This window comes from Hypanus sabinus, chromosome 3, assembly GCF_030144855.1.
Source record: "Hypanus sabinus isolate sHypSab1 chromosome 3, sHypSab1.hap1, whole genome shotgun sequence".
In the NCBI taxonomy this organism is placed as follows: Eukaryota; Metazoa; Chordata; class Chondrichthyes; order Myliobatiformes; family Dasyatidae; genus Hypanus; species Hypanus sabinus.
In genome coordinates this window covers 187603941-187625570 of record NC_082708.1, presented here as the reverse complement: position 1 = coordinate 187625570, position 21630 = coordinate 187603941, and the positions used below count along the sequence as shown (strand labels likewise).

Here is a 21630-nt window from a genome sequence, read left to right as displayed (position 1 = left end):
AAAGGGAACTGGAAGAACAATCTTTTCACGCAGAGGGTGGTAGGTCTATGGAAAGAGCTGCCAGAAGAAGTGTACATTTATAATGTCTCAGAGACATTTGGGCAGGGACATGGACAGAGATATGGGCCAAATACAAACATTTGGATTAGCTCAGGATGTACAAATATTAACAAGTTGGGCTAATGGGCCTGTTTCTATGCTGTAGCACCCTCCTACTCCCCCTCATTACCAGACACTGATGCAGCCAGTTAAAATGCTCTCCACGTTACATCTGTCGAAACCTGTGAGTGTCTTTGGTGACATACCAAACCTCCTCAAACTCCTAACAAGATAGAGCCACTGTCGTGCCTTTTTGTAAATGCATCAATATGTTGGGCCCAGGGTAGATCGTCAGAGATGTTGACACCCAGGAACAGAAAAAATGTTTTATTAACTTTACTCTTTATATAATTCTTTATTCTTTATAGTTGTTGAATGCTGATGTTTTGTTGTTGCATGATGCACTCTGACCAACACACCACAGTAAATTTCTCATCCATCTGGTGATTAAAGTTGACCCTTGAACGTTTACTGACCAAGACACAGAATACACGAACAGGGGTAAAACATGACAAAAGGCTCTCCAGTGCCCCACTACCCAAGAGCAATGATGACGAAGGCAAAGCCAGCAGCTCTGCTTCATTGGAGTTTTGACTTGGGTTGGGGAGATGGGAGGTGGGAGTGAACACAGACAAGACGGGAGGAATGGATTCCTGTGCCAGAATGTTTCTATGATCCATTTTTCTTGACCCTGTGAAGCCAAAAGGACTGCAGATGGGCTGCTCATTGTAACTGCCCCAGCTCTTTGTCGGAACAATCCCTCTAGTCCCACACCTCCACCCAGAATCCAGGGGTACTGCCTCAACTTGAACCCTCCTTTGATTCAGTGTACAGCCACTTTCAGTATCATGCCCCAGATCAGAGTAACCAAGTGGATACTTTCCAGAAGATCCAAATGAATAAGGGCAGCATTAGGCCATTCAGCCCATCAAGTCCACTTCATCATTCCATCATGGCTGATTTATTAACCCTCTCAACTCCATTCTCCTGTCTTCACCCCATTATCAGGAACCTATCACGCTCTGTTTTAAATTCACCCAGTGACTTGGCCTCCACAGCCATCTGTGCCAATGAATTCCACAGATTCACTGCCCCCGGCTAAAGAAATTCCTCCTCACCGCCATTCTAAAGTACACAACATGCAACAAAAAACAAACAATAGTCAACAATTATAAAGGAAAAAAATTATACAATATATAAAACTAAAGTTAAAGGTTAAAGGACAGATATGGAATAAAATTTGCATAAATACATAAACACCAGCATGTACTTACAATGTAAACAGCATTATAAAACGTGGCTTAATGTGCAGTGTAGTCAGTGACAGGGGTAAAAGTGGGAGTATCTATAAGGGTCGATCAGATCAACTGCCCAAGGGAAGAGCTTGGAAACAAGAAATCTGCCGCAGCAACTCAACAGGGTGAAGCAGCATCCGTGCGGTGGGGGTGGTGGGGGGGGGAGAGGAACTGTCTGTGTCTCAGGACCCAGATGTAGTTTCAAACCGAAACACCAACAGTTCTTCTCAGTCCCACAGTTGCTGCTCGGCCTGCTGAGTTCCTCCAACGGATTGTTTGATGCTCCAGACCGAAACGTCTGCAACTCACCGAGATTCATTATAGGCACTATCCTCCCCACCACCGACAACATCTTCAAACGGCAATGCCTCAAGAAGGCAGCATCCATTGTGAATGATCCCCCGCCACCCGGGATATTCTCTCTTCTCATTACCACCCTCAGGGAAGAGGAGGTACAGAAGACACACACTCAGTGTTCTAGGAACAGCTTCTTCCCCTCCGCTGTCAGATTTGTGAATGGTCCATAAACACTATCTCACTATTGGCAGTATTAGAGGCCATACAGCCCATTGAGTCTGCTCCACCATCGCATCATGCTGATATATTATCCCTCTCAACTCTGCCTTCTCCCCGTAACGTTTGATACACTTGCTAATCAAGAATCCATCAACCTCCATAACCAGGTTGATTTGCTCAAGTTCTGAACCATTAAGAATCATGTTGTAGCGTCGTTTCGCTCTACTTATTTATTTATTTTTATATTTCTTGTTGTGACTTATTGTATTCTTATGTATTGCACTATACTGCTGTCACAAAACAAATTTCACAAAAACACACACAAAATGCTGGAGGAACTGGCCTTTTGTGCTGGGACCCTTCAGAACTGGAAAGGAAGGGGTAGATGTCAGAATAAAAAGGTGTGGGGGAGGGATGGAGCACTAGCAAAGCCAGGTAGGTGGGAGAAATAAAGGGCTGAGAAGAAGGCATCTGATAGGAGGGGGAGTGGACGATGGGAGAAAGGGAAGGAAGAGGGGCGCCAGGGGGAGGCGATGGGCAAATGAGGAGAAGAGCAAAGAGGCCAGAGTGGAGAATAAATGAAGAAGGAAGGAAGAGAGAAATAAATTACTGGAAAGAGAAATAGACATTCATGACATCAGGTTGGAGGCTACCCAAATGGCATATGAGGCATTGCTCCTCCACCCTGGGAGTGGCCTCATTGTGGCAACAGAGGAGGTCATGGACTGACATGTCAGAACAGGATTGGGGATTTCATGACAAACTGTACATCAGTGATAGTAAGCCTGATTCCAATACTGACTGCCTTGTGTCAGACCCCAACCAGCAATGGCCTTCACGGATGGCATGGCCGCACTTGATTTTAAACCTGAATCTATCCTCTCAGAGTCTCGCGTGCCAGGCATCCCAGCACACCCACCCCAGGTGAGCTGGCCAGTGCCAATCGTCACTAGGGTATAAGGTCCGTGTGGGATCCTGCTGTGCCAAAATGAGTTGCTGTCCGCCTCTGTGAGCCCCTGCCCTGAGAAATCCACAGTTACTGAAGGGCTGGATACAGACACAACTTGGCCTTTCTGTCCCAACATGGAATCTCAACCTAAAATGTCAAAAATTTCTTTCAAACACCCCCCCCCTTCCTTGTTCTGTCTATATCTCTCTCAGTCTATGTCTCCTTCGCCACAGAATCACAGAAAAGTACAGCAGAGAAACAGGCCCTTCAGTCCATCTAGTCCATGCCAAACTATTTAAACTGCCTACTCACATCGATCTGCCCTCCATATCCCAACCATCCAAGTACCTATCCAAACTTCTCTTAAACGTTGAAATCGAGCTCACGTGGACCACTTGTGCTGGCACTCTCGCAACCCTCTGCGTGAAGGTGTTTCCCTCATGTTCCCCTTAAACATTTCACCTCTCACTCTTAACCCTTGCCCTCTAGTTCTAGTCCCACCCAATCTCAGTGGGAAAGGCCTGCTTGCATTTACCCAATGTACCCCTGCATTAAATTTCATCACTCTATCTCTCATTCAAGATCTCTGTTACTCTCCACCCATCTATTTCTCTGTCTCTCTCTACCCATCCCTCTCCCTTCCCTCGTCCATTCTGTATATAAGTACTTCTATCCATCTTTTTATCTGTGCTTCTCCTGTTCTCAATCCATCTTTTTCTCTCAGTCTCTATCCATTTTCTCTCTCTCCATTTCTCCACCTCTCTGCATCTCCCTCTTTATCTACACAAACAAGCTGAAGCAACTCAGCAGGTCAGGCAGCATCTATAAACAGACACTGTTTCACGGCAAAGGCCTCTTCATTCTTTTCCATGGATGCCTGCGGTGACCCTCCAGCATTTAGTGTGTGTTACTCTCGATTTCCATCATCTGCCGAATCTTATCTCTCCATATCTGTTCTCCTTTCTCTTTCTTTCACCCTCTATATACATATCCTTCCTCTCTCTCTTTCTCTCTGAAACTCTCTGCACATATCTCCTCCCTCTCTTTCTCTCTACACGGCCCTTCATATAAATATCTCCATATTTAAATATCACCCTATCCATCCTTTCCTTTATATTCCTCTTTTGTCCCATATCTGCCTCTTGCCCTGTATCTCTCCCTTGTCCTCTGTCTCTATGGTTTCTCTATCTAGTCTAAGAGGAAAGCTCTCTTTCTCATTCTCTCTGTCTCTCTCACTCTCTATCACTTACTCTTTTCATCCTCTCACTCATTCACTCTAACCCTCTTTCCCTCTCTCACTTTCTAACTCACTCTCTCTCACCCTCTTTCAACCCCCTCTCTCCCCTCCCCCCTCACTCACTGTCTTTATCACACTTTCTCTTTCGCATCCTCTGCTCACTTTTTCTCCATCTCTCTCTCTCTGCATATATGTATATCTCTACACCCCCTCCCGTCACATACACGTGCGGACAGTCTCTCAGCCCGAGTACTGTCTGCGTTGGGCAAAGTGTCAGGACGAGTGTCCCTCCCGCAGACACTCACCTCTGCCCGCCTCTCCAGCCCCCCAGCCTCTCTCTTGTAATGAAGGCCATCCGATAAATCTTATTAAACCAAATTTGAGAGATTATCTGGGTAATCGTGGCTTTTAACGCAATTACTGGCCTGATCTGTATAAATATAATTACAGGTCCCTTTGTGCCGGAATAGAGGGTTATTGATACATTTCCACTCGCACACAAAGAATGCTTTATTCGTGGGGAGTTCAGGCCAGTTTACACTAAAAATTAGTATTTTAGGAACAAGAGCGGTGAACAGGGAACGGCAGGCGACCGAAGCTCCCTGTGTAAAACAAAATTCTACGCCGTTCTGGAAGAATGGGTGAGATTGTCAGCGCGAAAGGTCGCCCCAGGTTACATTCGCTCGGGAACCGCTAGCAGGGTGAGACAACGCGGTGCAGACCGGTGGGATTCAGGGTAAATCTTGGTGGATTTACAACCAGATCCCATGATCTCCCCCTCCCCACCAGCCCCCGTCTCCTCCTGTGGGAGCAGAGGGCGAACTCCAGATTCCTCCACACACCGGGGCAGTTCCCGGCGCCCAGCGACCTCCACCCCGCCAGGTGCCCGCGCTCGCCTGCTCTTCGATTGTAGGGGCCGTCATTACAAAGTGTGGTTTCGAGCAGGAGGGAAGTGGGGGGGGGTGGCGGACAGGTGGTGGCCCTGGACTTATGACCCCACACCAGTCGTAGCAGCCAAAACCTCGCACGGCGTGTCCGGAGTTAACGTGCAGGTACGGGACATGGGGTCTCGGAAAGTGGGGTGTATACACACACACACACACACACACACACACACACACACACTTATACATGTACGAACACACGTACACACAAGTTCTCACACACAGACACAGAGACACGCAGACACAGGCACATGCATACATGCCGACACACAAACATAGACACACACATACAGATACTGTACACGTTCACGTGCATCTATCTTCACACACGCACAGTATACGCACTTACACACTTATGTAACAGGCATACACACACAGACAGACACACGCATACAGAGCACTCTAGCACAGAAACAGACCCTTCGGCCCCTCTAGTCAATGTAGGTTATGAATATGTGCAGGTACACACATACAAGCGCGTACATTTCACACAGCGATATACAGACGCAAACAAACTCGCAGATTCACTTAAACAAACAGACCAGCATGCGCGCAGACACATTCCACGGCACGGCTTGTTCTAAATGACACTGTTCAGTAAAGAACTGAACGCGCTCAGCATCCAGACTGTAAACATTAGTGATTCCGCGTGGCTACATCCGTGTGTATCAGTGTCAGTACATAGAGCTACTTGCACGTTCTGCTCAGGTATTCACACACACACAGAGAAACAGAAACACACACACACACACACACACACACACACACACACACACACACACACACACACACACACACACACACACAGAAACACTCACGCACAGACACATACACACACTTCCCTCACTCTCTCACACACACACACACATACATGCATACACTGATCCACACATACTCACGCTCGCACATATACACACACACCTACACATACTCACAGGTACACACATAACCACACACATAACCCCACACACACACACACACACACACACACACACACACACACACACACACACACACACACACACACTCACACACACACACACACACACACACACACACACACACACACACACACACACACACACACACACACACACACTCACACACACACACACACACACACACACTCAGACACAAACACGTGCGCCCGGGCGCCTGGTCGGCAACTTGGACAGTACGGCGACGGGAGGACCCTCGTTACCCCGGCACGCGTCGCCAGAGACCCGGTCAAAGGGAGCGACTGAGCCCCGCGTCCTGAAGCGGGACTTTGCACGGGTCAACAGCGACCTTGACTGGGAGCTGTTGCTTCAATCAAAGGCCGGTCCCGCTGTAAACCAACATTTCCCACCACACTAGCCCAACAGCCCCATTCCCCGTCGCACAACACAACCCGCGCACAACAGCAACCGATTGCAAAGCCACACATAATATCGACAATAATCAGCGTCCGGCGGGGTGGCAGAAAGCCCGCTCCCAGCACGCGTGACTGGACGAGCAGTTTGGCACCCAGAGTCCACTCGCTGGGACCTCAGGATCTTCAGACATTTCCAACGCCAGTTCACCGGCGAATTTACAACCAAACGCAGAACTCTCTGCTGCGGGAGACCCGGCCGATAGAGTCGGACAAATAAATGCATGCGGGACCTCTGCCTCACTGTTAATATTTACACTCAAAACATGCGATAAACGCGCAGACGATGCTAACTACTGATACTGACAGACAGACGGAGAGATTGAACGCACAGATAGGTGCCAGAGCCTCACCTCCACCAACCAGTGAAATGTTTCTCCGATGACAGGTAATCCCATGGAACCCTTGGGGATCGGTAGATTGGAACTCCTGTCCCGTGTCACCGCCCAGCGGATTTGCCATAGTTGTCTGGACACAGCGAAGAGCAGCGCTACAGACACCAAGCAGGCAGCGAGAGCCGAAACCAGTTCAAAACCTTCAAAAAACATCCTTGCAGTTGGGGGCAGAGGGGGGGGGAGGAGGTTGGTTCTGCGAGGCAAATGGAAAAAAAATTAACCCTCTTTGCAGAAAAAATAAATTTTTATTATTAATGCAATCTATTAAACACACACGGGCAAGTCTGTGGAAGTGACATCGGATGCCTTCTGTGCGTGTGTGCGTGTGTGTGTGTGTGTGTGTGTGTGTGAATGCACACTGCTCGAAGTATGGAGTATGGACTGTGTCTATATAAAGGCGGAGGCGCTTTAAACTGTGGCATGCGTCCACAACAGTGGTTCGTGTTCCGCCTCACTCAAACTCCATGGACCGCGGGCGAATCTGGAACGGCGCCTCACTCAGAACTTCACAGAGAGAGAGAGAGTGAGAGTGAGAGAGAGATCCCCCCCCCCCCACTCCAGCCCTCTCTCCCTCCCTCACACACACCTCCCGCTTACTGCAGGAAAGACCTGTCGAAGGAGAGTCGCGCGTCTCAACTTGTGTTGTTCGACGCAGCTGTCAAGTACAAGTCGGCGACACGAGGAAAACACTGAGACACCGGCCCTCTCCACATCTTAAGTTTCTTTGTTGCATTTGTGGGTCCGGGCTAACAAGAGGGGCTCTCAAATTAAATCTTCCCCAGAGTATTCGCAACACCGGTATTTGTGTGAATGTGCGCCGCGGTGTCCAACGAGTTTCGCTCTGTTACGTGCGCGGGCTTCTCCGGGTGTTCGGTTTGGGTCAAGGTTGCGGAGAAGTGTGTGTGTGTGTGTGTGAGAGAGAGAGATGAAGAGACGAGACATCAGGGGGACGGGGAGACAGTAGGGGTGGATGTGCGAGACGAAAGCGAGTGAGGGAGAGATGGTGGGCAGAAAAGGAAGAGCTGATAAAAGCAGAGGTGAGAGGGGACAAATAGGCAGAGAGGGGACGAAGGAGAGAAGCAAGTGAGAACCAGGAGAGAGGGGAACAGAGGGTGAGACGAAGTACCCGGAGGGAGGCTGAAAGGAGAGGGAGAGGCTGACAGAGAGGATGGGAGAGAGACATGCACACACAAATAATGTATAATATGAGAGAGAGGATGGGAGTGAAAGAGCGAGAATGACAAGCGCGCAAGAGAGAGGAGAGAGGGATTCGCACACAGTGCTGGAGGAACTCAGCAGGTCAGGCGGCATCTATGGAGAGGAATAAACAGTCGACGTTTATTGACCGATAAAAGGGAGAACGAGAGAAATAGACAAGAGTGGAGCGGACAGCGGAGGAGAGGGGGAATGGTAAGGGGGAAAGGGAGAGGCAAGAGAGGAGAGACGGGCAAAGAGAGGGAGACCAACATTTAGTCTCCCTCCTTCTGCCCGTTTCTCCCCTCTCAGAGGCAGGGGAACGGATAAAGAGTAGATATACAGGGCGAAGGGCGGGGAGGGGAGCCGACTAATCCCATGCCCCGACTGAGGATGTGGGGACCTGCAGCGGGAGAGGTACAGTAAACTTCCACAGGGGAGCCAATATTTAGAATATCTCGCTTGTCAAGGTTCAACGCGCCCTTGTCCCAATCCACGGGCCAATGCGCCACTCGCTGCCCATATCGTGTAACCGTCCATGCATCAATCAACAAGTACCAGGCGCATCAGAATCGATATAATGGCAAAGCATCCCTGTACAAGTATACAGATCTACATCAGCGATTGCGTGGAAAAAATATAATGCAGAATGCTTTCATACTGGTAACTTATATTGCATAAGCCCTGTTGCGATTTATTCAGCGTTGCAGTTAAGTTATTACACACCCGTGCTTATTGCGAAAGCTTTCGAGGGATGGAGGCTTCCGATGCGCACTCGGTGCAGTGTTTCGCTGACCTTGCCTTGCCCCGGACTGAGCGAGTCTGAGCGGCGCCGCACTCTCTATCAACACTCCCATCTAGCGGTCAGTGGCGGTAGTGCAGCCGTTCACACCCACTCACACTCACCGTCAGCCGCGGGGAAATTACACCGGGAGCTCGTATCTGCCTCCAGCACGACAGACTCGCTTGGGTACGCGAACCTGCGGGATTCGATGGCATTGCGTATATTGAAAGTGGAGGCTGATCACAGCACGGTAGTGCAGTGGTTAGTGTAACGCTACAACAGCGCCAATAACCCGGGTTCAATTCCCGCCGCTGTCTGAAAGGAGTTTGTACGTCCTCCCCATGACTCCGTCGGTTACCTCCAGGTGCCGAGTTTCCTCCCGGATTCCAAAGACCTACGGTTTAGGAGGTTAATTGCTCACATGGGGGGTTAGCAGGTGTGTTACTGTATTGTATTTATAAATAAATTAAATCTTGATTAATCAGGGCATCGACGATTACAGGGAGAAGGCAGGGAATGGATGTTGAAGGGAATAACAAATCAGTCATGATGGGATGGTGCAGCAGGCTCAATGGGCCAAATGGCCTAATTTTGCTCCTTTGTCTTACGGTCTAACTAGTGCCTGTGTGCACTTGGATAGGACACACTCACATGTTTTCCAGTGGCACAGATCACCAGGTTAGGGATGTAGTGGACAAGCTATCCAAGCTTGCTGCAGGAGCTGGACCAGCTGGAAAAACTGGGCTCAAAAACAGCGGATGGAATTTGATGCAGTGAAGTGTGAGGTGGTGCACTTTGGAAGGACAAACCAGGGCAGGACTTGCATGGTGAGCAGCAAGGAACTGAGTGTGGAAGAACAGAGGATTTGGGAATACAGATCCATAATGGTGTCACAGGTAGATAGGGTCATAAAGAAAGTAATTCTGATGGCAGAGGGGAAGAAGCTGTTCCTGAAACATTGACTGTGTGTCGTCAGGCTCCTTGATGGTAGAAACGAGAAGAGGGCATGTCCTGGGTGATAGGGTCTTTAATGATGGATGCTGCCGTTCGAAGGCAACGTCTTTTGAAAGTGACCTGGATGCTGGGGACTCTAATGCCCAGGATGGAGCCGATTGAGTTTACAACTTCCTTCAGCTTTTTTTGATCCTGTTCAGTGGCCCCTCATTACCAGACAGTGATGCAGCCGGTTAGAATACTTTCCACAGTATATGTGTAGAAATTTGCAAGAGTTTTTGGTGACGTACCACATCTCCTCAAGCTCCTAATGAAGTATCGTTGCTGGCATGCCTTCTTTGTAATTGCATCAGTATCTTAGACCGAGGATAGATCCTCAGAGATGTTGACAACCAGGAACCTGAAACTGTTCACTTTGTCCACTTCTGATCCCTTGCTGAGACTGGTGTGTGTTCTCTTTCCTGAGGTCCACAATCAATTCCTTGGACTTACTGGCATTAAGTGCAAGATTGTTGTTGCAACAGCAGTCTGTGCACTATGCTGATCTGTCTCACTCCTGTACAACTCCTTTTCACTATCTGCAGTTCTTACAAAGCTAGTTACTTCTCTGGCAATTTATAGATGCTATTTGAGCTGTGCGTAGCCACATAGTCATGGGTAAAGAGAAAGTAGAGCAGTGGGCTTGAAGTGTGCCAGTACTGATTTTCGGCGAGGCAGATCTGCACAGACTGTGATCCCCGGTGAGGAAGTCAAGACCATAAGACCAGAAGACATAGGAGCAGAATTAGGCCATTTGGCCCATCAGGACTGGTCCACCATTCAATCATGGCTGATGTTTTTTCCCTCCTCAGCTTCACTCCCCAGCCTTCACCCCGTAACCTCTGATGCCATGGCCAATCAAGAACCTATCAATCTCCACCTTAAACACAGCCAGTGATGTGGCCTCCATAGCTGCCTGTGGTAACAAATTCCATGAATTCACCACTCTCTGGCAAAAGAAATTTCTCCACAACTCTGGTTTAAATGGATGCCCCATTATCCTGAGGCTGTGTCCTCTTGTCCGAGACTCCCCCACCGTGGGAAACATCCTTTCCACTTCTACTCTTGCTACGCCTTTCAATGAGATCCCTCTTCTAAATTTCAGTGAGTACAGGCCCAGAACCAACAAACATTCCTCATATGACAACCCTTTCATTCCTGGAACCATCCTTGTGAACCTCCTCTGAACCCTCTCCAATGTCGGCACATCTCTTATTAGACGAGGAGCCCAAAAATGTTCACAATACTCAAGATGGGGCTTCACCAGTGCCTTATAAAGCCTCAGCATCACATCCCTGCTCTTGTATTCTAGATCGCTTGAAAGGAATACTAACATGGCATTTGCCTTCCTCACCACCGACTCAACCTGCAAGTTAATCTGTACAAGGATTCCCAACTCCCTCGGCATCTCAGATTTTTGTTTTTTCTCCCAGTTTAGAAAATAGTCTGCATGTTTATTTCATCTACCAAAGTGTATGACTATGCATTTTCCAACATTCTATTTCATTTGCCACTTTCTTGCCCATTCTCCTAATCTGTCTAACTCATCCTGCAGACTACCTGTTTTCTCAAAACTACCTGCCCCTCAAAGACAGAAGTGGTTTGCCAGTGGAGTACCAGTGTCCCACCCACCCTACCTGCTTTCACTGTTGGTGATGAAAAGCTGTCAGTAGTGCCATCTTTCAAATATCTGGGGAGCATTCTCTCTGAGGATAGCAGCATTAACAACGACATCCAGAGCCGCATTAAACAGGCATCAGCTGCCTTTGGGAGACTTCGGCGTAGAGTCTTTCAGAACAGGAGGCTTCGTCCCTCCACAAGGGTCGCTGTACACCAAGCGGTCTGTGTCACCACCCTCCTTTATGGTTGTGAAGCTTGGGTAACCTACAGACATCACATCAGGTCCTTGGAGGGCTTCCACATAAGCTGCCTCCAGCGCATCCTGGGAATTACTTGTCGTGAGCGGGTGCCCCACACTGAAATACTTGTAAAGACCAACTGCAGAAGTATTGAGGCCATGATCACCCAGCGTCAGCTGCAGTGGCTGGGGCACGTGATAAGGATGCCCCCATGTCAGCTACCCCGCTGAGTGTTATACAGCCAGTTACATCATGGTTGATGCTCAGCTGGAGGGCCGAAGAAGCGCTATGAGGATCGGATGAAGAATGCTTTAAGGAAGTGCAAGATCAGACCTGAGGACCTGGAGGATGTTGCTGCTGACCGTAACACTTGGTGACAGCTGTGTAGGGATGGGGTTCGTATTCTGGAGATGGAAATAACAACCAGAAGACAGCAGAAGAGAGCCTGGAGAAATGCAGCCATGGTTGCCATCACTACCACCCCTACCACATATACATGTCCCACCTGCAATAGAGCTTGTGGGTCCAGGATAGGACTGTATAGTCATCAAAGATCTCACCATTAAAGGAGTGGACGTCGTCATCGGATTTCAATGAACAACTGAAGAAGAAGAAGACCTGCACCTCCATCAATCTTTGTATCATTTGCAAACTTGGCAACAAAGCCATCATCTAAATCATCGATTTGCAGCATAAAAAGTGGTCCCAACACCAACTCCTGTGGAACACCACTAGTCACTGGCAGCCAACCAGACAGGCATCTTTTTATTCCAACTTGCTGTCTCCTACTAATCAGCCAATGCTCTAACCATGCCAGGTACTTTCCTGTAACACCATGGGCTCTTAACATGGTAAGCAGCCTCATGTGTGGCACCTTGTCAAAGGGCTTCTGAAAATCCAAATATACAACATCTACTACATCCCCTTTATCTATCCTACTTGTAATCTCCTAAAGAATTCCAACAGGTTCATCAGTCAGAATTTTCCTTAGGAAACCATGCTGACTTTGTCCTATCTTCTCCAGAGTCTCCAAGTATTCCATAACCTCATCCTTAACAATTGACTCCAACATTTTCCCAACTACTAAGTCAGGCTAACTGGTCAATAATTTCCTTTCTGCTGCCTTCTTCCTTTTCTTAAAGAGGGGGGTGACATTTGAAATTTTCCAGTCCTCTGGAGCCAAGCCAGAGTCCAATGATTCTTGAAAGATCATTACTAATGCCTCCACAATCTCTACCGCTATCTCTTTCAGAATCCTAGGGTGTAGTTCATTTGGTCCGGATGACTTATGTACCTTTAAGTCTTTCAATTTTTTGAGCACCTTCTCTCTTGTAATAGTAACTGCGCCTACTTCTCTTCCTTCACACCCTTCAACAGCTGGCACACTGCTAGTGTCTTTCACAATGAAGACTGATGCCTTTCGTTCATGTGCATCTCTGTGTCCTCCATTATTATTGCTCTGGTCTCATTTTCTAGTGGCCCTATATCCATGCTAAACTCTCTTTTATTTTTATATTCTTGGAAAAACTTTTTCAATCCACCTTGATATTGTTTGCTAGCTCGCTTTTGCCTCCTAATCATTCTTTTAGATGCTTTCTATAGGTTTTTAAAAGCTTCCCAATATTCTATCTTCCTGTTAATTTTTGATTTGTTGTATGCCCTCTCTTTTGCTTTTACATTAGCTTTGACTTCCTTTGTCAGCCACAGTTGTACTATTTTGCCATTTGAGTATTTCTTTGTTTTTGGAATACATCTATCCTGCACATTCCTTATTTTTTCCCAGAAACTCACCCTATTGCTGTTCAGCTGTCATTCCTGCCATCACCTCCTTCCAATTTACTTTGGCCAACTCCTCTCTCATAATTTCCTTTACTCCACTGAAATACTGCTACATCAGACTTTACTTTCTCAAGCTGAACTCAATCATATTGTGATCACCGCCTTCTAAGCGTTCCTTTACCTTAAGCTCCCAAATCAACTCCAGTTCATTACATAACACCCAAATACAGTGTAGCTGATCAACAACAAACTGCCCCAAAAAGCCGTCTCATAAGCATTCAACAAATACACTCTTTTGATATCTATTACCAACCTGATTTTCTCAATCTACCTGCATATTAAAATCTCCCATGACTATCAAAACTTTGCCCTTTTGACACAGCTTTTCTATTTCCCATTGTAATCTGTAGTCCACATCCCAGCTGAAGGCCTGTATATAACTGCCATCAGAGTCCATTTACTTTTGCAGTTTCTTAACTCAATCAACAAGGATCCAACATCTTCTGATCTTATGTCACATCTTTCTAATGATTTGATGCCATTCTTTACCAGTAGAGCTACACCACCCCCTCTGCCTACCTTCCTATCCCTCCAATACAATGTGTAACCTTGGACATTCAGCTCCCAACTACAACCATCCTTTAGCCTATTAGGTTCACAGTCTTGTGGCTCCCAGGCTTTTCCAATCATCTGACACCTCACTAGTGATGTTAATGATCCAGTTATCTCATCTAGGAACTCTGCAATTTCTTCCCTACCTTCCCATGATGTCCTACTTGATCAGGTCCCAGGGCTTTATCAAACTTTCTGTGCTTTAAGACTTTCAGCACCTCCCCTTCCATAATATAGACTCTCTTCAAGGCATCATCACAAACTTCCCTGAGACCATTTCCTTCTCAATGGTAAACATAGGTGACCATTAGATTATGAGACTTCCGAGCAGTATTAGGCCAATTGCCCATCAAGTCTGCTCCACCATTCCGTCTTATTTCTTTCAACCCCATTCTCCTGCCTTCTCCCTGTAACCTTTGACACCTCAACTAATCAAGAACCTATCAGCCTCTACTTTAAAGCTACCCAAATGACTTGGCCTCTACAGTCATCTGTGGCAAGGAATTCCACAGATTTACTCCACTTTGACTAAAGAAATTCCTCCTCATCACTAGTCTAAATGGATATCTCCTACTTCGTGCTCTCCTCATTAATTCTACCTAGTCATTTCAATATTCAATATGTTTCAGTGAGATCCCCTTCATTCTTCTAAACTCCAGCAAGTACAGACCCAGAGCCATCACAATCCTCATACGTTAACCCTTTCAGTCCCAGATGACCAATTGGTGACCAGTACGCCCATCCCCTTTGGCTCCACACATAAGACAACCTTATTGTTCTTTAAGGAGCCCTATTCTCTCCCTAGTTACTTTTTTGCTTTTAATACACTTGTAAACCCTCCTAATTTTCCCCTTTACCTTATCTGGCACATGATGAAAGAAACATGGAGAGCTACATGGAAGGAAAGAGTTAGATTGATCCTGGAGTAGTTTTTAAAAAATGGCACAATGTTGTGGGTCAGAGGTCCTGTTCGATGCTGTACTGCCTTGATCAACCTATCCTCTTAAGACATGCTCTCCAGTCCAGACAGCTTCCTGGTAAATCCCCTCTGCAGCCTCTCTAAAGCTTCTTGTCCGATAATGAGGTGACCAGAACATAGGCTCTCCAACCAGCATAGTACACTGAACAAGGAATCAGGAGGATATAAAAGGGGAGATGAAGCAGCTTTGGCAGATTTTCCATAGACATTTCATTTCCATAGACACTGCCTGACCTGCTGAGTTTCTCCAGCATTATATATGTGTTGCTCTGGATTTCCAGCATCTGAAGAATCTGTTGTGCATCTGTCCTGTGCTGTACTGTTCTATGTTCCCTGCTATATTAAATGGCTCCCTAGTTTGAAAAGATGGACTCTAGACTCGTGACTTCATAATCAACTTTGTTGTGACCTTGCATCTTATTGTCTTCTCTGTATCTGTTATACTTTATTCTGCATTCTGCTATTATTTTACCCTTGTGTCTGTATGTAGGCAGCCGTCGATCCCAGGGGATCATGGGTTTACATGTCTGGTGGACAGCGTCCTCTCCAGGGTGCAGGCCCGGCCGGGAGGATTGGAAGAACCGGCTGTTGCCCATGCAGCAGATCCCCCCCTCCACGTCACTGATGTAGTCCGAGGGAAGGGCAAGGGCTGATTCAGCTTGGCACCAATGTCGTCACAGTGGCCAGAGTGAAGTTTGTAAACAACATCAAACTGCCTCAGGGACCCTGGCTCAGGATTTCTTCCTTGGGGTTTACTCCCGCAGATTCCCATGGGTGGGTGCGGTGGCAAGGCAGCAGAGGTTTAAAATCAGAGTTTTCCCTCTCCTTGGCGGCTGCCGTCCAAGGCTGATGAGCCCCCCCTGCCTAAAGGTACCCATCTGTATGAACAGCACGAATGACATGCAAGATAATGTTTTCACTATAGCTTTGTACTAGTGGCAATAATACCCCAATTCTAATTCCAGTCTGTGCATCAGTATATGAGGCAATGTCTACAACTGCACTCGATTTCTTCCATGAGGACAGGAATAGACAAAAACCAAAATTAAAATTAAAATGCTGCCTTTGCCAAACATTTTAAGACAGAATCTTAAATTTTGGATCGATGGACCTTTAAAATTGAAAATATAACCATATTCAATCCTCATGTTTTTAATCCAAGGTTCTTTCAGAAATCAGGAAAGAGGCATAAAATTGTTGCTTCGCAAACATTTTATAAAGCACAGAGAGAATTAAAAACAGACAGTGACAGGAGCAGAAGCTGGTTGCGGAGGGGAGAGAAGAAGCAATGATGGCAGTGGTGTGTGGTCAGTTCGTTTCATTTTCCACAGATAGGGAAAATTCCATTCAAATTCACACATAACCAATCAGATAGCCCTGACTGAAATAGTGAAACTCAAGAGAATGTTCCAGAACTTACAAAGAACTGGAACCACGAGGAGACCCACTGAAAAACCTCAAATATGTACTGTGACAATTCAGAAACAGACTGAACAGTTGCATGTATACATGCATACAGTCCTGTGTAAAAGCCTTGGGCAAATATACTTCATACATCCGGGGTGTCTAAGACTTTTCCACGGTGCTGCATTTGTCAACGTGGAGTGGGAAGTGAGTCTATAAATCTGAACGGGAGTTGAGAACGGTGAAGGTGGAGTGCTGCAGCAGGGTGATGCGAATGCAAACACACCCAGCTCTGAGGCACCAGGCAGGGTCATTTGATCCAAGCAATTGGTTTATTGATCATTACAGAATTTCTCCCTCATGTTTCCCCCTCCCTCTCCTCGCCCTTCCCCTTTCCCTGCCCCCTTCCCACTCTCAGTCCACAACAGAGACCCATATCAGAGTTTATTATCACTCACATGTGTTTTTGTAACAGCAGTACAGTGCAATACATAAAATTACTACAGAACTGTGCAAAAGACTTAGGCACCCTAGCTATGTATATGTGTCTAAGATTTTTGTACAGTACCGTATAACTGGTTATATAACAGACAAGCCAGCATAAGTTATAAAACTGCAAAGATAATGACAATTAAACAATCTAACCCAACAACCATTAAATGATGGAAATGCTTAGCAAGTCGAGCAGCATCTGTGGGGAGAGACAAATAAAGTTAATGTTTCATAGATTTATAGTTACAGCACAGAAACAGGCCCTTCTGCCCAATGAGACAATGCTGGCAATATACTCATATTTTAAACTCATTTTTATACTTCCCAGATTCTTAGCAATTTTCCCAGGATTCTAGCATATTAGAGGCAACTTAGTCAATTAATCTTCCTATCCACATACCTTCGGGATGTAGAAGGAAACTGGAGCATTCAAGATTCAAGATTCAAAATGCCACTGCTTCATGTCATTTCCAGTACACAAGTGTAAAGGGGAATGAAAAAGCAGTACAAAAAAAACAATAAAAGAAGAAAAGAAAAGCTTACAAAAGGTTCAGAGAGCTAGGTAATGTAAGAGATCTAGAAAATTATAAGGCTACTGGGAAGGAGCTTAAGAAGGAAATTAGGAGAGCCAGAAGGGGCCATGAGAAGGCTTTGGCGGGCAGAATTAAGGAAAACCCCAAGGCATTCTACAATGTGAAGAGCAAGAGGATAAGACACGAAAGAATAGGACCTATCAAATGTGACAGTGGGAAAGTGTGTATGGAACTGGAGGAAATAGCAGAGGTACTTAATGAATACTTTACTTCAGTATTCACTATGGAAAAGGATCTTAGTGATTGTAGTGATTACTTGCAGCAGGCTGATAAGCTTGAGCATGTAGATATTAAGAAAAAGGATGTGCTGGAGCCTTTGGAAAGCATCAAGTTGGGTAAGTCACCGGGACCGGATGACATGTACCCCAGGCTACTGTGGAAGGCGAGGGAGGAGATTGCTGAGCCTCTGGTGATGATCTTTGCATCCAAATGGGGACGGAAGAGGTTCCCAAGAATTGGAGGGTTGTGGATGTTGTCCCTTTATTCAAGAAAGGGAGTAGAGATAGTCCAGGAAATTATAGACCAGTGAGACTTACCTCAGTGGTAGTAAGTTGATGGAGAAGATCCTGAGAGGCAGGATTTATGAACATTTGGAGAGGTATAATATGATTAAGAGTAGTGAACATGGCTTTGTCAAGGATGGGTCATGCCTTATGAGCCTGATTGATTTTTTTGAGGATGGACTAAACACATTGATGAAGGAAGAGCAGTAGATGTAGTGCATATGGATTTCAGCAAGATATTTGATAAAGTACCCCATGCAAGGCTTATTAAGAAAGTAAGGAGGCATGGGATTCAAGGGGGACATTGCTTTGTGGATCCAGAACTGGTTTGCCCACAGAAAGGTGGTTGTAGACTTTTCATATTCTGCACGGAGGTTGGTGACCAGTGATATGCCTCAGGGGTCTGTTCTGGGACCCTTGCTCTTCTGTGATTTTTAATACATGACCTGGATGAGGAAGTGGAGGGATGGGTTAGTAAATTTGCTGATGACACAAAGGTTGGGGGTGTTGTGGATAGTGTGGAGGGCTGTCAGAGGTTACAGCGGGACATTGATAGGATGCAAAACTGGACTGAGAAGTGGCAGATGGAGTTCATCCCAGATAAGTGTGAAGTGGTTCATTTTGGTCAAGTATGACAGAATATAGTATTAATGATAAGACTCTTGACAGTGTGGAGGATCAGAGGGATCTTGGGATCCGAGTCCACAGGACACTCAAAGCTGCTGTGCAGTCTGACTCTGTGGTTAAGAAGGCATGTGGTGTATTGGCCTTAATCAATTGTGGCATTGAATTTAGGAGCCGAGAGGTAACGTTAGCTATATAGGACCCTGGTCAGACCCCACTGTGCTCAGTTCTGGTCACCTCACTATGGGAAGGATGTGGAAGCCATAGAAAGGGTGCCGAGGAGATTTACAAGGATGTGGCCCAGATTGGGGAGCATGCCTTATGAGAATAGGTTGAGTGAACTCAGCCTTTTCTCCTTGGAGCGATGGAGGATGAGAGGAGATCTGATAGAAGTGTACAAGATGATGAGATGATGGATAGTCAGAGGCTTTTTCCAAGGGCTGAAATGGTTGCCACAAGAGGACACAGGTTTAAGGGGCTGGGGAGTAGGCACAGAGGAGATGTCAGGGTTAAGTTTTTTACACAGAGAGTGGTGATCGAATTTTTGCCTCTAGAGCTGTATAACAAAGAGCTGCAGAGTCAGCCCATCCCCATTACAATTAATAATCTATTGGAACTGAATGAAGGAGGCAAATGAGGAAGGTTGCGAGGGGGTAGGGGAGCTCTGCTGTAGAAATGAGGAGAAAGGCTAGGGGAGAATGAGAACTGGATCGGGGAGTATCCCAGAGGAAATATTGGAAGGAAAATCCAGAGCAGAAGAACATTGCTATCCACCCCAACTCCTGTCCAGGGCTGAGTGAAGCAAATAGAGAGGAAAATTTCTTCAGAAATGGCGACGTTGACTGAAATACTTTTTTTTCTAACAACTGACTCTAGAACTAATGGACATAGGTTCAGGGTGAGAGGCATCATTTTCCACACACACTGTATAAAAAGTTCAAGTGTTCAAAAGTAAATTTATTATCAAAGTACACCTATGCCACCATGTACAACCCTGAGATTCATTTCTTGCAGACTTTCGCAGTAATTACAAGGAAACACAATAGAATCATTGTAAGACTACACCCAACAGGACGGACAAACACCAATGTGACATTTCAGTTACAATGAACTCCTCAGGTTAGGGACAGGTCCAACAACATCCGAAAGGGCTTTTGTTTACTGGGTGTTGACCGAATTTTGTCCACCTCGCCTACTTATCAGTCTGCATGCTACCAAAGCCAACCAGTTATCTAACAGATATTGGACACTCAAGCAACATATGGGCTGATGTTTACGATGATGTTTTTGTCGCAGAGTTATTTTGCTCTCTGAGGGATGTATGGGGTGTCCAGGGAGTGGTACCTGTGATGAAGGGGCTTGTGTCCAATCAGGAGCAGTTCTCTCCTGTGGTCCCTAGTAGCTGTTAGCATGGGAAAGACATGCCCTGGTACACTTCTTCAATAGGAGGTCTAAAAGAGGTGAGGGTAGCTGTGGGCCTCATACCCCGGTGAGATAGGGTCATGCCTATCCTAGCATGCAAAGCCAGCTCTAGTGGATTAAGTGGATGAGATCTACAGTGACACTAATAGCCAGGAAGAGGGTTCTGCAATGCTCCGTGGAGAGTGAAGGCCATGTTGAGGAACAGAAGTCATGTTCAAAGCTCAAGGTTCAAAGTAAAATTTATCATCAGAGTACACACGCCACCACAGACAGCCCTGAGATTTGTTTTCCTGTGGGCATACTTAGCAAATCTATTGAATAGTAACTATAAACAGGGTGAATGTGCAAATGCAAATATAAATAAATAGCAAGAAATAATGAGAGCATGAAATAACAAGATAAAGGGTCCTTAAAGTAAGGCCATCAGTGTGGGAACACTGGAAATAGAATGAGAGTAGTTATTCTCCTTTGTTCAAGAGCCTGATGGTTGAGGGGTAGTAACTGCCCCTGAACCTGGTGATGCGAGTCCTGGGCCTCTTGTTCCTTCTACCAGATGGCAGCAGCATGAAGAGAGCATTGCCCTGGTGGTAAGGATCTTTAATGATGGATGCTGCTTTTCTATGGCAACGTTTCATGTAGATGTGCTCAATGGTTGGGAGGGTTTTACCTGTGATGTACTGGGCTGAATCCACTACCTTCTGTAGGATTTTCTACTCAAAAGCATTAGTGTTCCCACACTAAGTTATAATGCAGCCAGTCAGCGCAATTTCCACCACACATCTATAGAAGTTTGTCAAGGTTTTTAATGTCATTCTGAATCTCCGCAGACTCCTGTTCTGCTTTCTTTGTAATTATATTTATATGACGGACAGGCCCTCTGAGATAGTGACACCCAAGACCGTAAAGTTGCTGACCCTCTCCACCTCTGATCGTCCAATGATTACTGGCTCATGGACCTCTGCTTTCCCTCTCCTGAAGTCCACGATCTTATTGACGTTGAGTGAGAGGCCGTTGTTACTACACCACTCAGTCAATTTTCATTCTACGCTGATTCATCACCACCTTTGATACAACCCACAGCAGTGGTGTCACCAGCAAACTCCAATATGGTGTTGGAGTTGTTCTTAGCCACACAGTCACAGGTTTAGAGAGTGGAGCAGGGGGCTAAGCACACATCCCTGTTGGGCACCTGCACTGATGCAGATTGTCATCCACTACAACCATGCAAGACCCCCAGCTGTGAAGCTTTATTCCTCTCCATAAATGCTGCCTGACTCAGCCTATAATGTGAGTTACTCCTGATTTCCAGCATCTGCAAAACCTCTTGAATTCATGCGCAGATTTAGCATTTCATCTAAGTTATTGACAAACTTCAGTAGATGCATAATGGAGAGTATTCCAGCGGTTGCATTACAGCCTGGTTTGAAAACACCGCGCTCAGCAACTGAAAGACCAATCCGTCACAGGTAAAGCCCTCCACACTTACAAGGAGCGCTGCCACAAGAAAGCGACCCCCACCACCCAGTACATGCTCTCTTCTCACGGA

General features: G+C 46.4%; 1 protein-coding gene across 5 annotated transcripts in view; it reads right to left on the bottom strand.

Moving 5' to 3' along the window:
* LOC132391963 (cytochrome P450 26B1) overlaps positions 1-21630 on the bottom strand; it is a 59769-nt gene that overhangs the window by 32924 nt on the left and 5215 nt on the right. Inside the window, exons 1-2 of one of the 5 annotated variants that reach the window (XM_059965786.1) lie at positions 7444-8278; positions 6805-7039 (exon numbers count right to left, since the gene is read on the bottom strand). The exons of 1 other annotated variant lie outside the window; for it this stretch is intronic. In XM_059965786.1, the coding sequence (XP_059821769.1) occupies positions 6805-6999 (195 nt within the window). In that variant the 5' untranslated portion in view covers positions 7000-7039; positions 7444-8278. Of the gene's footprint in view, positions 1-6804; positions 7040-7120; positions 7361-7443; positions 8279-21630 lie in introns of those variants that run through there. 3 more of the 5 variants (XM_059965787.1, XM_059965789.1, XM_059965788.1) reach the window with 3 other exon arrangements.